Source organism: Etheostoma cragini, chromosome 12, assembly GCF_013103735.1.
Source record: "Etheostoma cragini isolate CJK2018 chromosome 12, CSU_Ecrag_1.0, whole genome shotgun sequence".
In the NCBI taxonomy this organism is placed as follows: domain Eukaryota; kingdom Metazoa; phylum Chordata; class Actinopteri; order Perciformes; family Percidae; genus Etheostoma; species Etheostoma cragini.
This window is the reverse complement of record NC_048418.1, coordinates 9,982,870-10,001,402: the sequence shown is the minus strand read 5'-3', so window position 1 is coordinate 10,001,402 and position 18,533 is coordinate 9,982,870. Positions and strand designations below refer to the sequence as shown.

The following is an 18,533-nucleotide window of genomic DNA, read 5'->3' as shown; positions in this document are numbered from 1 at the left end:
CTGAAGTGTAATTAAAACACATGGTTAGCTCACACACTGTACTTTGTCCTCGGTTCGTATAACAAGAAATAAAAATGTATTCAAAACAAAATGTTTGAGGCAATACTGATGGAAAACCTTGGACGTGCATGCAATACGCACATTTTACGGCATCAAATAATGAATATTTAAGGGCGTATCATTAAAGGGGGGGGGGGACATAGGAAGAGACAGCTATCAAAACCACATTTCTTTCATTTTTATTTCTTCAATGCTTAATACCATGGAACAGGATTTTAAGAATGGAGACCTTTTTCAGTCAATATTTGCCTCAGAAGGAATATATGATTTGTATAATTATAATAATCATAATAATAATAATAATAATAATAATATATAAAGTCTGCATTGGTGTTGTGAGAAAAAGGAAAGGACAGAAATGTACAAGAAGGAGGCACCTACATTATCCCCAGCTGGACCTGTACATTCCAAGACAAGAAGTAGAACTTACAAATTGAACATATTTACTTCAGAGGCAATCCAGCAACAGGTAGCAATGTCTTTTTGATGGAAGTTCTTTCCTTTTTGTTTGTTTAAAAGGATTTAAAACATTTACAAGACACCTAACATTCCATTTCAAATTCCTATTAAAAACAACAGAGAAGAAGAAAGAAGAGAGAGCGAGCGAGCAAGAGAGAGAGAGAGCGAGCGAGCGAGATAGAGAGAGCAAGAGAGAGCTTTAAATCGGACTGCCTTTTGCCCAGGGTTCACTCTAGGTGCATTTTCCATGTTGATCGTGTACAACCTTCCGTGTTCCATCACATTACCTGTGTTATCCCACCATCAAAAAACAGAAAACAAAAAAAAAGGGAGCAATCACTTTTTTGTCGCCTTCCTTTTCTCAACTCTCTGTGTGAACTAACCGTGTGAGATTGTAAAAAGGCGACGCCTTAGAATGATGCTGTACAGATGTGTTCACTGTAGGCCACACTACCAATGATATGGCAAAGTCAACACAAAGACTTTTCGGTTTTTCCAGGCCTGTTTTATTCCGGAGCCGGGGCACGGGGGATACGGCTGGCATGCATCTCCCAGTCTACAAGATGAACTTCCCTAGGAAGAATCCGATGAAGATGGCTGCTAAGACGACGAGGAGGGAGGGCAGGGAGGCGGTGCTGGCTTCTCGGCCGAGGAGGCTGGCTGAGTTTGATGTCATGTGGTCTGAGCGAGGTACCTTTCTCATTCTCATACCATCATCCTGTAACGGAGGAAGAGGAGCAGAAAACCGTCAACAGATCAGTAGAATACATGGTATGTTAACAAGCATTAATTAAGCCACTTTTTCTCGGAATTGATTGGTTGGAATCAAATGTGTCCCAATGACGCAAAACCATTAATGCATATTTTACCACGGTATCTACATTTGCTTTTACATTCATAACCCTTGTTTTAGATCTATTAACAATTCAAACAATGATCTTTCAAGTAAATAGTATTCCCTCTTCATTTTTGTACTATTAAAAAAAAAAGTTAAATTTGATACTATGATTATGTTTGAATTATGAACTTGAGAGCCATTTTTGGGAAGCTCAAGTCAAAGATTTAGATCAAAAGAAGTCTGCTTAAAAGTCAGTCAAATCTATCGTTCTTGATGTATTGTTTTTGTGTTTGATAGCCATTTGTATCGTGCAGGTACTGTACCTTGATGTTTAACACTGTAGACTGTTTTAGTTGGCTTTTAAGTGGAATTGTTTGCTGCAGGGCTTTCTGTAAATTTGTGTGCATTACTTATTACATGTGAGGCAGTTGGACAAAGGCTGCTCTGGTGCATGTGCAGTTTGTGCTGTTGCCGTAGTAATAGTTGTTTCTCTTAAAATATGAAGCTGATCTGGTTCCATTGTTTGACAAATATAGCGAGAGTCAGACCTATGTAAAATTGTCTCTCTTTGATTGCAAAAATGCATGTTAATGCTAGGTGGCAATACCCACCAAAAGCACTGCCATAGCTATCTATTTAGGATCGGCAAGACCAGACACATGGAACTGGTCTAGCATGGATTGTAATTGATCTTAAACAGGTATACATGCAATCTGTACAATTTGGCCATTTTCTAAAGATTAAATCTGGCCAAATGTTAAAAGGACACCAAACTTAGCACAACAGGCTAAAGTCAGTTTTCTGACCATTACGATTCACTCCAAGTTTGCTACAAAATGATCCATTGATTCATATTTGGTTTAAGTTTTAATCTTTGCAAAATACATTTGAATGAAAACCACAATGGGCCTTTCAAATAGAAGACATTTTGACTGTCTGAAAAAAGCATAGGTGTACATAATGAAATTAATGATGGATGATTTTTATTTAGCTGCTTTGATTTCAGGTTCCTGCTGGATGCCGGCTCACTGCCCCTGTGTTCGTAGTAACACCGGTTGGTTTTCCTACTATGACAAGTCAAAATGTCTGCTGTGAGAAAGGCCTACAAACCAAAATATTTGACCATGTTATGAACATAATAACTTAAAAATACATCTAACCTTTAATTGCCGGTTCTCATCAGCCAGCTTGTTCATCTCAGTTTGCAACCTCCTGCACTTCTCCAGCACTTTCTTCATCTCTGTGTCGTCCATTGAGGCAGAGAGAGGCACCGTCGCTGCTGATGAGTCGGCCTTTGCAGAGTTCGTCACTGGGGCTCCTTTGGTCGCCTCCACATCATTCTACCCAACAAGTAAAGGGAGAGAACCACTGAAGTGAAATCCAGCGTGTCCTGAGCTAAGTGGGGAGGTTAGCCTCCAGACAGGAGCCTGTGCCAAAGAAAGGCAGCTATGTCCGAGGCCCAGAAGCTCACAGTGCCAGATCAAAGAGACCAGGGAGGAAATGCGTACCTCCAGACGTCATGTTGGATGTGGCTTTGTTTTGTGGGACAGACAAAGTGACGGCATGGGGAAATTAGGGGCTTTGTAGTGGAAATGCAACTGTATTTTAGCTGAGGGTTGACGATCAATACCCAGACCGGATATGATGTTAATATCCCTTGTGCCAAAATCCAGGGGAAATATTTATATGAAGTCCAACAAGGCCCAGGTCATTTGTGGACCAAATTACACTAAATAAGTGCTACAGCAAACATCAGGAGGTCCAATCATAAAGCAATGACCTTTCTTGTGTCATACAGTAGAGTTAATGTGGGTCTGTACCTGGGTTATCAAGTGGGAACCCTCTGTTCATTAGTTGTTTTAAGGCCCCTCAAAAGTATGCATGAATTAAGTCCTTTGCCTAACCAAACTGCCCCTCTATCAACTGTACATAGAATAGGGCCGGGTATCTTTCAAAATTATGCTACGAGCCACATAATGTATAAACATCATAACGGTTTTTTTTATCTTTTGGAGGAAAATGAACATGAGAAAGTTGAGGTTTGGCAAGCTCGGCTAATAATTTAATGAGTGTAAAGAATTTTTGGAGGCGCCTTTCAAAAACACACCCAAGGTCAACCTCATCATTATTATTTAAATGTAAAGAGTAAGCCAGATAAAGATTGTTGGGTTTCTGTAAATAACATCACAGAGTATGGTCTAGACCTGCTCTTTTATGAAAAGCGCAATGAGATAACTGTTGTTGTGATGTGGCGCTAATAAATCGAAGTGAATTGAATAAAAGAACAGAGGAGGGGTGAAGAAAATCAGAAGTTAATGGGTTTTTTCCTAAGTTCTCCTTGAAAGAAAGCTATGGCATTCTGGAAATTTTAGAAAGTTAAGCGTTTAACAAAAGTCTTCGTCGCCAAAAATCATACTCCTGTTATGATTTAAATGATGTGGAAATAAGCTGTTTTAACGTGCGGCAGCACTTCTTACCACTTTATCGTTTTCAGAAGGCAGCTCGAAGACACATCTCAGCTTGGAATCCATGAGATCATCGGGTTTTGCATCTTTCCACTGTTGAAGATGAAAAATGGGCCTGTTATTCATCAACTTAAACTGCTAGCAGCTGGATTCCACACGCACACACACACGCGCAATGCAGCCTTGACTTTATGAACATTTAATAAAACATGCACAGCTTCATTTAAAAAACAGTTATAACCGCCATCTCATTTTCTTACAGACTGTCACAAGTGTTCATTTGTCCATTGCTTTTGGATATGGATTTTAAGAAGGACAAATTTCTATAAAGTCAGCGCCTTAACTCATTTGTTTTGGGATTTTTATAGACTCAACAACAAGGTGCTTGTAATAAAAAGTGCTCATAAAGCACAGATTTGCTTAATGGTCGAGTTAAAAAAAATGGTCGGTGTCTCAAGTGAAAAGGTAACACAGAGTAACGCCATGGACAAAACCGAATCTTTATTAGATTCCAGTTTACATAGCAGGACCAGTCAAACCTTTGTTCCTCTACACTTCATGGATTTTGCTTCTCATTCAAGACAAGCCAGCTCATGAACGTGACTTCAGGGCATTTGAATGTTTTACTGACTGACTAAGTCTTTGCTGTCCTCTGGTGGACAACTGAGAATTTATCACTTCTCAATTTGTTTAATGTTACCCTTTCCAGGAGCAAAGAGCTTTAAATAGCAAATCACTCAATAAAACATTGATGAGGTTTTTGTGGGATTTTCAGTGTAAACAATTTGTCTTTATTGTTTAAAGAGAGCCCAGCATAGTTAAAAACTTATTTACGTTCCACCCCATTTTGCAGTTTACTTTCTGTAAAGTAAAGAATACTCTGAGCTGTCCTAACTGCAAGTGGACCTAGTTTACAGTAAACGGTGTTGGACAGAGACTTCTTGCAGCAGGACACAAAATATCTTTTGGATACATGGGAAGTCTCAAATTCAGGTGGAAATCTTTTTTTTTTTTAATCTACTCTTAAATCTTTTGTTTGGACAATTGTGTTTAAATTGAGACCAGTTTAGGTTATTTGTTTTGCAAAATAATACAGCAATATTGTGAAAACCAACAAAAATAATCCAAAGAAGCCTAGTTTCTAACAGAAGATACAAAGCAACACCAGTATGGAAGAAAACATTTGTGTTGAGCTCATCAACATCAACACATCCTTATTTTCTAATGGTGTGTGGATTTCCGAACATTAAAATGGCTAGTGATACAAATGTAGGTGTTTTAGGTTGTAGGTGCATCTTTGATAAAAGTCTTAAAAGTAAATAAAAAAAATAAATCACTCACCAATGAATCCATGTCAGAAACATTTGATGGGGCAAAAATCGTCTGCACCATGAATTTGTGTTTACTTTTCTCATTGGGGTCATAGTCGAAGGGCTGTAGCATGACTGTAAATGAAAGATGAACAATGTTAAAACATTTGAGCAAAGAATTCCTTGTACAGAACATGATAGCTAAACATTCAGCATAATAAATATATTCTAAGAAATAGCACTCTGCCATGTTAAAAGTCTAATTTGCCTAAATTAAAAGAGATGTACACTTCAGCAAGCAAAAAATTAACAAATCTTCTTTATGTAATGTGGTATCTCAAATTAGTCCATTCATCCTACACTGAAGATTAAAGGCTTCTGATCAACATTATGTAGTTGTTTTTTTCTTTAAATAAGTTAATTCTATCATCTCCAAATCAATTTAAAGAGGATTTTTATTTTCCAAATGTATTTCCGTGAATATAAATCTTTAATGTCATTGTCCACTTAAGTCGTCCTCCATTAAAACGTTAAATTTAATCGAACAATTTCTCCTGAGTAGCCTTGATGGAAGGCTGCTCCTTGTTGAAATGTAATGTACAATGGGAATATGTTTTCAAAGCAGCTGCTTAATCACTACACAACAAAGTCTTCCATTTTTTGGCTGGACCTGACTAGCAAGGCGAGGGCCAGCGTGATAAACAACTTTTTCGTTGAGTACCTGAGTGAAGTTTCAATATTGGTTGGAATGAGTGCGATGAGGTCAATGCTGGTTTTTGCTCCATTAGACATTGCATTTTCAAAATGTATAAGCATGACTCAGGCGGTTACCTCTGCTATCACATAGTAATCATATGGTGAATATTGTTGTTGCTGCCACCCATTGCCATTGTATGTTTTGTATTCGTTTTTTAAATATTATTTCAGTAGTGTAACATTTTTACAGTAGCAGCCATGTACCCAAGGTGTTAACGTTACTAAGCACGGAGGTAGTGATATCTACGTAGGGAAGCCACAAAGCTCTTGTGTTTTTGCTCAACCAAGGCAGCGGCCAACGAGTTGGACAGGCAGGGGACACTTACACAAGCGACAAATGGAAGTAGTGTATTTAGCCATAATTCTGGTTATAATACAAGTATTTGGAACATACCGAGCATTCAGAATAGTGGATCAGGAGGGATTTGTTACTTACTTTTTCCACTGTTGTAAATGTTATCATCAAAGTACATTCCAACCAACATGACTTAAAGTCTACAAAACATTGCTCCAGACAATTAGGGCAAGGCAACTGTTCTTAGTAATGATTCCATAATGAACCAACCACCTGAGTTACTGCAGCCATATTGAGACTCATTTCACCCTTAAAAGCAGAATGGAAACATATTTTGCCAGCAGCTCCACTTAATATGTTTACATGGCTTGCTTTCAGGGATGTTACATAAGTATTCCTGTTTTAATGCAATGTTAACAAACAAAAGTTACATTTAACCTTAACCCAAATATTTCTGCCTTGCCATTAATGAAGTTGGCCCTTTGTAAAATCATGGGTGGTGATGGCGCAGTGGAAATTACATTTCCCACACCTTTCGTGTGGGTTCAATTCCCACTGCAGTATTTTTGAAGCTATTGCAATAAAACTTAACGTTATGTCAAAACCCCGTTTCTTTGAGTAATTTTGAGTGAGATGTCTCACTATGGGAGCAAGCGTCAGTGCAACCCTCATTACGTCAATCCTGATTGGAACGCATAACCGTCCGCACGAGGTAGTGCCACCTACCATAAACAGTGTGTGCATATGTCACAGCATCATTCAAGAAAACCTTTTCTCACCAGCAACAAGGGTTCTCTGGTGAGACATCTCACTCATATTACTTAATTATAACTAAGGGTGTCCTAATTTAAAATCAAAATTGACCGAAAGCAAGTCACAATCCTAAATTTCCAATTTTAAAAAGGGAGTCGATGTTGCCACGCCCCCATGTCACCTCTGGTAGCCCATTTCCAGATTGATTCTACCACCATTCCAGCGGCGTCTCTAATGAGCTAGATGGCTACACACACGGTAGACGAACACACAGAGGCACCGATTTTGCTACAGAAATTCACCAAAAAACAGAAGAAGCGGCGCATGCACATAAAGCTTGCACACTGTATACGAACAGATAGTAGAAAAAGAAACCATAACACAAGAAGAAGAAGACAACAAAAATGGCTAGTGCAAGGAATACCAGAATCGATTGTGTGTTTTAAGACACCCTCGTGGGTTAAAAGGTTGAAGGCTAGAGTTCGAGGGGTGTGGCGATGACATCATCGATACACAAGTAACCGAAGCCGCAAGGGTCAGGTTTTAAAAAAATAAAAAACTTTTCAGGCAGTGCGGATCTGTTTGGACGATTGGCCAAAATAATGCAAAACATGTACGTTTTCAGTAAAAAACATTTGCGTGTGGATGGCCCCTCTGTCACAGTAGTCATGTTTCCATCAACATATTTCTATGCACATTTTAAACTGATGGAAACAGACCGTGTAATGCAGACCGTGTGGACTTGATTTGGTAAAAACAGCTTCCACAAAGCACAGCTTGGGGGTTTAACACCTTACCATGTGACCCTGTTGCATCCCTGACCTGGTTTTCCTCTCAGGTTTCCCCCGGTGTCCGTCTCAATTAGCTATGAGGGCTAGAGAGATGTCTGGGCACTCAACTTAAAAAAGGGAAGAATACAGTTAAAGAATAAAAACTTACCAGAGATAATGACAGTTGCGCCGGCATCGATGACACCACTGTTTGGCCGTACACAGTATCGGCGCGGCGCAGTTGTCTTCACTTTGAAACACACTCTTTTGTCAGAAGGGTTCTTCAGTTTGAGGTTTGTGGTGACTACATCTGTGAAAGGACCTGAAGGACAAAAAAATGACAAACGCAAGTGGATTATAATTTTTTTATTTTGAAGAACACTGTTCTACTGTGGGTTCACTACTAGAGCCCGACCGATATATCGGCGGGCCGATATTATCGGGCGATTTTTTTTTGATGGAGTCTATTGCATTAGATGAGCAGCCATTTCAAAGCCTTTGCTGACGTGTGCCTTCCCAAAATCTACAACGACCTACTGGTTTATTGGGAGTATGCTAGCCTTACAGCATAAGGGATTGACAAAGATTTTAACTTGATAAAAGTAGTGTTACGCTCCAAGGATAATACAGGGTTTCCGCTACAAACACATTTAGCAGTGGCGCACCACCGCTCCTTCAGCTGTTAATAAAAGGTCATAGGGTCGTAATTACACAACTCTGCAGCGCCGTCTTTTCTATTGAACTCAAGCTCTCAACTCTCTCCCCTTTGAGAGTGAGCAACTGGAACAGTGACAGGACGTCATCACTGGCAAAGTCATGGCAAACAAACAGTGCAAGTACAGCAGTTTCTCAAGGTGGCAAACGGCGGACAAAAGCCTCAGCATGAAAACCGCACTCACGCGGCTCCTGTGAAATACACCACCGTATACTGGAAAATAGTGTTATGAACACTGAATTTGATAAATTTACAGTTTCAGATCCCAGATGAGGAAAAAAAAGGTAACGTTAGCAAACACTGCGGTCTCTTTGACTTTCCACTGGAGGAGACAGTATTCCCCCAACATGCAGTAAAGTTACAGTTTAAAGCTTTTTCCAGGTCAGTGGGGGTGCATACTGCTCAAAATCTCCAACCCCCCCCCCCCAAAAAAACAATTTGTTATTTTGGCGCAATCTTTAGTAACGACAGTAGTAGTGGTGTGAGAAGTACATTGCAAAATGGGTTGTATTTGGAATTGTTCATTAGCTATGTGTGTATGTGCGCAATCTGAAAAGCTAAACAGACTCACAGTAGTAACATTTTCTGTAAAAAAAGGATAGGGAAGGGACACTAACATTATATCCTGGAATGTTAGTATAAGATATATGATGCGTATGAGTTGACGGACCTTCGCGCCTCTACGCACATTGGTGTTGCTGGAGGACACCGCTCCTTGCGATCGTGCATTTGCGCGCCACTCAGACACTGCAAATCGTCAGCAATGAGAAGGGAACTCCCTGCTAAGTTCAATGATACCTATGACAAAAAGTTTCTTACGTTAAAACGTACTGGAGGGGCTGAATTGTTTATTTACTTTATAGGGGGCGCTAGTGAGCCATTTTCATGCACCAATTCCCGAAACTCTTAAAATATGTACATTTTCACCAGACTTGATGCGTTTGAGTATGTTAACCCCCTTAAAAAGCTCGGGCCCTAACAAAGCAAACTGTTGCTAAAAAGGAACTTCATGTTGCACTTAGGAAACGTTAATTCATCCTTATAGTGAAAATTAACACACACACAAACACACACACACGAACACACACACACACACACACACGGTTCGTTAGCGTTAAGAAGAGCGAGCCCTTTACGTCACTTGTCAGCCACGCAATCTCTGGTTTTTATTCAAGTGCATTTTTTGTTAACAGAGACAGAGTCCACAATAATATTATTGTTTATTGCAATATTTTCTGGGACAATTTATCGTCCAGCAAAATTGTTAACAGGCCTATACGTTCACAGTGAAACTGCAGAAATCAAGGAAATTCCAGGTTTAAAGTTACAGCCCCTCCCTGAAAGACAGTTCAGGCCTGCAGTTTTTTTAGTGCCAAGGTTAAAAAAGAACTTCAAAAAGATTAGTTGGAAAAACACCGTAATGCTCAAATTGGACATAAATGATTTAGAGACTAATTGAATGGGGCCTTCCTTAGCTTGAAGCTGGATTGCAGGATCATTTTTACTGTAAGTATTCTAAAAACAGGGGATAGATGAGGAAACACTACGCAGAACCACACTGGTATTTTAACAGTGGTGCTTTTATAACAATGACTTGATACTTTTTAATGTAAAATAAAGTATGCTAATGCCTATGATTTGCTTGGTTGGAATATTACTGAAGACCTTTTAGTCTACATGTTTAAGAGCACCTTGTACCAGTAGGTAATATATTAAAGTGCATCTTAAAATAATGAATCAACTATACAGTCCTGATGGAGTATTAAAACTCTAAAAAACTAAAAATGCCAAGCTTAGCGTGAGACATTCATGAAAATCATGATCTCCAAAACTACCACATCCCCTTCATATGTCTCCAGAGGCAACGTGCCAAACCTCCTGAATCAATAAAGTGTTTTCCCAGATAGATAATTTCATGCATCTGTCCCGAGTTCATATTGGAAAATTAGGTCCTGTCCTACTCCGGTCATACATCAAGGGATCACTAACAGCTCTCCATCTTGTGACAGCGCTTGCTTCCAATTAGGTCCTTAACCATGGTCGGCACTATGGCTGCAACAATAACTGTGTCACCGCAATACGGCGGAGTGATGCTACCTGCTTACTGTGAAAATTAGCCTAGCTAGCAGAGCTAGCAGAGTTTCTCTCTGCTCCTAGCTTAATCCCGACACCACGGCTAATTGACGTGCATAATAATTATCCATTTGCAAGTGCTGCTGGTAGACGGAGTGGCTGGTTTGTTTCTGCGAGTAGCTTTGTTTACAAGAATTTGCCAAATTTCAAGATCCATGGTAGACAAAGACAAACAATGCAACTGTATATAGAGCGCTCTCATGTGAGCTTGTTTGTAAAAATTCGCTATGTGCAGAGTAGCAACGGGGTTTTGTAAAAGAGAGGTGGTAGATCAGAGACTACTTGCAGACAGAGCAGATTGAAGTACTGCTTTTCTACATGTTGATGCCTGTTAACAGGTGTATTCATAAAGTTTTGGCTTCTTACTTAAATGTTTATTGCACTTACTGTAACAAGCGTAACTTTAGTTGTCATCTGCGCCAGGCAACTCAATTACTCAATAGGGATGTCACCAGAAATGATACCTTCTAGTGGTAAAATGACGAAATACCGATAACGGCAGTATTTTTTTGAAGCACCATAGGCACCGTAAGTGACAACATCGTTGCTGCTCCGCTTCCAGAACTGATGGGGGCTGTATACGCTCCAAAGTGTTTTTTTCTGAAAAAAAGCCCTGCCGTCATACATTTTTTTGACAGCCGACCAATGACAAGCAAGTAGCCAGACCTGTCTTTTCCATTAAAAAAATTAAAAAAAAAAAAAAATTGAGTCAGAACACAGCAAGTTATGCGGTATAACCGGGTGCTCCATGTACAGGGAATTTGCGTTATGTAACATTAGAATTCTCTCTTTTCTTTCTCTAGCTCGCTCCACCGCTTGGTTTATCTAACGTTAGCACCGCTCCACGTAACGCTCTGGGATACTGTAGCAGTAGCTACAAAAAAAAACAAGCATTTCTTTTCACTACAAAAGCGCTATAGTCAATTTTTCCTTGTTAAAAAAAGACGCCAAGTGTGAACATGGCCTTAGTCATTATATCCACATTAGTGATGATTATTTAACAAAAATCTTGAGTAAATATTTTGTGAAGCACAAATAATCATCCCTACAATATCAATATTGATGTATTTGGTAAAAAATAGTGTGATATTTGATATTCTCACCATCACCCAGTTCTAGTCTCTTGTGCCCTGGGCTATAAGCCTCATTATAAAAATACATATGTTTCTTCAGGATCAACTGATTGACAAAATGATGGTTACTTTGGACTGGTTTGCATTGTTTTCATTCATTAAAACATTCAAGAAATTAAAGCATTCACATATTCTTTCCAGTCGATACTTTTTTACAGCTTGGTCATAGTTCAGAAGTTCACAAAGGATACATTCAGCCTTCTCTCACACGCAGTGTTCAGAGAGATAAGAAGCAATGCATGAGCAGATTGCAGCAGACCCACCTAGCTAAAGCTAACAAGTAGAGTCATGGCGATAACTGGGGCTTTGTTTTAAAACACAGGTGCGTCACAAAGGCATTCCTACAAACCTGAAAACCTCGCCTGCAACATCTGATATTTCAGTGCACAATAGTATAGCCTCTCTTCTTTAACCTAGTGGCAGATGAGGTGCTTCTTGCTATGGCCATAACATGTTATTGTTAACAAACCCTTATCATCTGACTTGACAGAGTTGACTTAGAGCAGTAATGTGGGTCCAAGCCAGTGTTTCTTACATTGTAGTAATGTGCTGAATGAGTGAGGATTAAAAGTACTTAAATGTGCGCAGATAAAAATTACATGGCATGCATAATAACAGCTTGTCAACTATTTCTCCCGACAGTGCACAAGCAGGAAGCCTTTCAGAGGTCCTTTACCTGCTGGTGAAACGGTCAGATGGGTTAAATGAGAGACTAAAGCAGTTTAAAACCTTTCTTTCACATAGACAAAAAAAAAAACATGCAGACCTAAAACAACTTAGTAATTGCTTCTGCAAAAAAGATTCGACTTCGAATAGATTTCTGCACTATGTGGTACTGTGAGCATTACTAAAACTAGGACTGAAACAGATACTGGAAAGCAGTTGTGTGCTCAGATATACACCCACATACTGTAGCCTGCATCTATTGCCAAACTCGGGAGATCCCACCTTTGCTCAAGCAGCATTGCACCCTCTCTCTCATCTCACTGCATGTATGCTGAGTTAGGGTCCCCCAGGCCAGTGCCAGTCCTATTCTAAAAATACCAGCCAAGGAAAGGAGGGCTGCCCCATCTAGCCTGCTGGAGAAATCCCAGCAGAGGCTCTAAAACAGACCAGCTCTTGGATACATGCAGACCAATTTAGCTTGGCCTCTGTGGCACTAAAGGAGCCGTGGTCATCTTCCTTCTCTTCTTATTGCTTCTTATAGACAGAACAGGAACCATTTCATTTCCCTCATATAATACAGAAATTGTTCCATAACTGAGAGATCAATTATCTTTCAATGTAGTGGTCGGAGTTAGATTTGATCAATCTAACATTTAAGTTGGATACTACAAGTATCCTACCGTTTTAAGTCAAACTATACCTGCATTCAACCCTCTTTGTACCCAGAACTTTGATTTTGCAGCTCGCAGCTAGTCATCGCGAGCGTTCTTCAATTTAATGCAACGTGTGATTTGCCCACTACTCCAACCGCGGCTCCAAACCATAACGTTAGTTGAGACGGACGGACCCCCTGTTTCTTCAGGCTAACTTTATTAGCTTTAGCCTGGCTGGTAGCAGTTTTCTGCGGGGAAAAATGGCCGGGAGATGTTGTGATTATGTTGTATTAATCAGGTTATTTAGTTTGTATTTGCAGCAAACATAAAACACTGACTATGTATTGTGTCAGCAGCAGCTACTGCCTACAGTACTTTTCTACACACGGAGAGCCTCACTTCCCAGAACAAACCCCCTCGGACTAACGTAACATACACACGTTGTCCACATAGCTACCTGTCTTAAAAGGGAAGGGTTGGACGGTAATAATCATGTAAAAGGAGAACGGTGAAAGTTTCCTTTTCTGTCAAGCAGCAAAAAAAGATTAGCGTCAACATTGCAACGTTCTGCAATGAGAATGCCGCGCATGCGCACATCGCAATATCGTTCAGCCCTAATACCCAGCCTTAACTATCAGCTTGACATAACTTTGCTATTTAGCCTTGCATCCATTTCAGTATACAGAGGGAAAAAGTTTAACCTAAGGACAGAAAATGTAAACCGTGTGACTGATCAGAATAATCCTAACTGAATTTTTTTTTAATCAGATGAAAGAAGGAGGTCCATGATTAGATTATGACGGACCATGTCTCTGCCATCAGACATGGGTTTTGGGGTTAACGTGGGACTTTCTTGCTTCTTCTCAGCATGTGCTATCATCAGGTGTAGGGTATGCATTGTGTAATGTTGTGTAAAGATATGCCAAATCAGTTTCACATACAACTGCAGCACAGATGGAGACAAGTAACTGGGAAAAATTACAAGAAATGGGGGCAAAATTAATGGTCATGATTTATGGTTCAACTGCTGGGATATTTTTACAATATCATGGCATTGGCCGATTAGCTACACTGAAATTTGTACTTAGCATACAGTTTTATTGTTAGCAGTTATCTAAATCCCATGTAATGGTCACCTATACCCCTTTTACACGGAGGGCTCTACCAGGGTTGACTTTGTATTTGAAAGGGTTAACCCGTGTCTATCAAACACAGCTTCAAGGGGTTTGTTGCGGCTAGTACGTGGGTCGAATTTAATGTGAAGGCCACAGGAACAGTGGCGCTAAGTACAAGGACTTTTGATTTCAAATTGGTGCGCCCAGTCTGGGCACAATTGTCACTGGTTGCTGTAGCTCATAAACAGCAGCAGCAGCATGTTTCAAGCTACATTGGAGGTAAACAACTGACGATTTTAAAAACATGGACATGGTCGTGCAGGAGTGGAGTAGGAGCTACAGGTACTCAGGAAGAAATTAGAGGCAGATGACCAGGGCGGTGAGGGACAAAAATAGTGTATGCTACCATAATAACGCTCTCCTCCAGCTCCGGTAGGACAGGCAAGCAAAGAGACACAATTACCAGCAGAAATGATGGCATTAAAGTTACTTAATGGGGCAATGATATCATGTTGTTCAGTGCTTTGCATCAATCATAACAATTATTGCACACACTTGCATGTTTTTCCCCCTATCTAATTTGGATGCAAACCACAATACACATAATTTGCATTTTACTCTGTGCTTATTTATGTCAAATTTAACTGTGTTCATAATTGTGATGTTCTAGTATATACACTGTACAATGGGGAATTCCAGTAGGCTACAAAACACTACTAAAGCTGGACTGGAGTATGCGACAATGTTAGCGGTCCACTAAATATGACATGTAAACCCCCTGCCCATTTCCAACACCTGAGGTAATTGGTAGTATGCATTGTTTTCCAGTAACCCTAGTAACCCTGATACGTCAGGTTTTTCACAACCAGTGAACAACCCATGTTGACTGGCTTTGTTGTAATTTACAAAAAAAGGATTGAACATGGGTCAGATAATCCTGAAAGAGATATGCAGGGGTTAAATTGGGCTGGGGATCAACGCCGGCACATAAGCCTGCTTGTTTCTGTCCGGATGTGCCTGTTTGCAGTTAGTTACCTACTGGAAGTATGTCACATACAATTTGATGAAAGTGATGCTTTTGAAAACATATTTCTGACAATAAATGAACGATTAGGAGATGAGATGAAAATAATCGGAACACCTCAACAGCCCGTGCTGCACTGCAGACAATTCATCACTGCAGGTCAACAACATAACACCTAAGTGTCTACGTCAGCAGGATTAACAGAACGGGTGGCAGCCCGGTGCTCGGAAGCTCTGACGGTTGCTACGAGTTCATGTCGCTGACCAAGCCATTGAACCGGTCCTCGCCGTCACATCTCCTCCAGCGGCAGGGCTCCGAGCAAGCCACGGCTCGCCTCGAGCATCGGAGAGCTCCATTCTGCGCTGTGTGTGTGTGTGTGTGTGTGTGTGTGTGTGTGTGTGTGTGTGTTGTAGTAGTAGTAGTAAAGAGAAACAATGGGAGAAGGAAGTTTGTGTGAGGTGGACCTGGTCACCACAGACCAAAAATCTACTCTCCTGGCACATTATGTTTGGCACATTGTATGGGTCCCTTCTTATATCATAACAATGTAATACAATGTGTAATCAAGTGATTGATTAACAGTAAGGTAAAGGCCCTCTCAATACTACAACAAGGCAAAATATAGGGTCTTAAACTTGCAGTTTTGCACTTATCATGTAAGACTTGTCCATTTCTTTTCACAAAAAGGGGGGGGGGGTGCACAATACCAATTTAATCCCTGGAGATATGCATTAACAGCAGCAGTTCAAATAAAATATACAACTGTCACAAACTACATCTAGTTTGAGTTTCTGATCCCAAAAAGGATTAATAAAGAGAAATCTAAGTCCTAAGTTGGAAGCATTGAGACATTGTTGATAAGTCTGCTAAATGCAAAACAAGACAGTTTGTTGTTGGAGAGTAGCTAAGAATGTTAGCTAGCTAGAAAACAATTTATGTATTAACAAGTTTCAAGCTAGCCTAGCTATCATAAACCAACGGTTACCTGACACATCATGAACGTTATCACTGCCAAGCAAGCAATCTGTGTAATCTAATGTGTGTAACGTTATTACTTTGGTTTCCTATTAATGAGGTGTGATAACAATGCTGTCTGTTAATATATTTCACTAATGGAGTTAGCCAGAAGAAACAAACTAATATGAGCAAAATGTTGCTGATGTGTCTACCAGTTGTTAACGTTAGCGTTAGTTACCAAGTTGGTTAGCTAGCTAACGTTGGCTACTAGTTTAACATGACAGATTGTCTGCCAGAGGTTTCTCAGGTTTGACGCTTCCATTTACATTTGTCGCTTCCTTATTACGTCCGGGTTATGAGTGGTATCGTTTAGCACACATATATAAAACGACTATGGGTAACGTTAAGCAAACATGATACGTTATGTGCTCACTTTATGTGTGAGCACTTCATGTGTCTCACATTCTTCCACCTCTTTGCTAGTTGTTGTCAGTGAGCTGGGCATGAATGGCAGGCGGTCAAGAGGCACGCCACGCCGGTTTCCACGTCACTACAGTGCGAGGATACAGCGGGCCGTCTTGTCCATGGCTAACTTAAAATGGCGGTGAATGCTAGGTAGCTTGCTAGCAACGAAATTGGATTGAAGGAGTGTGAAATCGTTTCAGTCTAGTAATTCTCCCCCACTCCTTGCTGGACATTTCAAACGTCAAGAAATGTTAATTTACCTACCTTTAAATTTGAGGTCGGAGGGAGGGTCAAGGACAAGAATCTGATCCAACTTTGACATCTTAGCTGAGGGGATGCACTTGATTTCGGTATCGGGGAGTAGCTAGCTAACTGACAAGAAAAGTCCTAGATCCCCTCTGCCACTACTGAGTCAAATGCTGACTGGCTCTGCGAACGAGCATGTGGGTACAAGTACTTGAACGCGCAAGTGCACAACCCTGTTGCGCGCCCTCGTGGAACAGCAACTGATGTGATGTGATTATGGTACAGTGATACTACACGTAACGTTACACTGAAATACGTAGGAGGAAAAATACTGTGCAAAAGTCCTGGATTGACCTAGTTGAATATACGTTACATGGTTTGTGTTTGTTGAAATACACACTATTAGGGTATTTTGTGCACGAGCACATTTTTCTCCTTTCACTTTCAATTACTTTAAACACGTTGTCAACACTTGGACACTATCCCCTTAAAATTATTGATTGTGTAGAACATAAACAATCATACAATAAAATATGACCTCAAAATACATACTTTTCAAATAATATATTTTTTGTTGGCTATATTCTAGTAGGGCCTTTCCTGGCTGAATTACTAAAATTGCATGTATCACATAAATGCATAAAGTGCTAAATTCCAAAAGCTGACTGATATTTATTATCAGCTGATATCAATATTTCAGAGTTAAAAAATCTGATGAATAAGTTGGACTTTATTATATGTACAATAGTTTATTATTATTATTATATTTTTGATAAAGATCTTTAAAATTTCATTATTACATAAACACTCTATCAAAAAAAAATGATAAAAAACACAAACAATGTTTCTAAATTATCTCAAACATATCCTTCAACTTCTTTACTGCAATTGTTGACTGACATTTATGCCAATACTAATATACTGTATCTGTGATAAGTTTATCTCAGCCTGCCAATTTAATGGTCAGTCTCTACTTTCATAGTTAAGATTAACTAAAACTATTCTGTTGATTACAAAACTTGAGTTGTAAAGGCATAAAATGTGGATGTGATTTTGATATTTACCAAAAATGAGAGTTCCATAAGTCCTGTTCACCGTCTCATAAGAGCAAGAGACCGATGGTCAACACATTATCACATATAACATTATTATTATTGTTATTATTATTTGTAAATCTAGGTGTAGAATTTGATTTAAAAAATGGCTCCTAAATGATGGCATGAGCTTCCCATTGACATCAGGAAGGCCAAAAGCCTACACATCTTCCACGAAGGCTAAAAACTAATCTTTTCCAACTGCGCCCGGAATAAAATGTTTTTTTTTTTTTTAAAGCTGCACTTTCTTATTTAGTTTGGCTTATTTTGAGCTAATGTACTTGCACTTACTACTTGTTATCCATAGATTGTACCTTTAAGGTTGAAAGCACTTAATTGGAAGTTGCTTTGGACAAAAGCGTAAGCTACAGTATATGACATATTTAAAAAACATTATTTTGTGTGTCTTCTAGGACATTAGAGTAAACATACACACTTTGTTGATACTACCATTGTTCAGCAGGACAAACTGCAGGGTGACTTTTAAATTTGTCTAGATGTGAATGTCATTAACTGACTGCCTTGTCTGAATAGTAAAGCCAGTGCAGGAATGCCTCAAGTACATATCCTCCTTGCATCAGACTGGCTGCAAAACAAACTGACTGTAGTGAACTTTCCTCTAGTTT

General features: G+C 39.6%; 1 protein-coding gene across 1 annotated transcript; it reads right to left on the bottom strand.

Annotated features, from left to right (window-relative positions):
* Positions 1–216: 216 nt before the first annotated feature.
* On the bottom strand, positions 217–17,092 carry vapal (VAMP (vesicle-associated membrane protein)-associated protein A, like). Its single transcript, XM_034889002.1, has 6 exons — positions 16,832–17,092; positions 7,876–8,028; positions 5,164–5,267; positions 3,835–3,915; positions 2,518–2,697; positions 217–1,237 (listed from the first exon to the last, which is right to left on the bottom strand). Exons 1-6 carry the CDS (start codon positions 16,887–16,889, stop codon positions 1,076–1,078), a joined length of 738 nt encoding a protein of 245 aa, XP_034744893.1. The 5' UTR covers positions 16,890–17,092; the 3' UTR covers positions 217–1,075.
* Between the last annotated feature and the right edge of the window lie 1,441 nt (positions 17,093–18,533).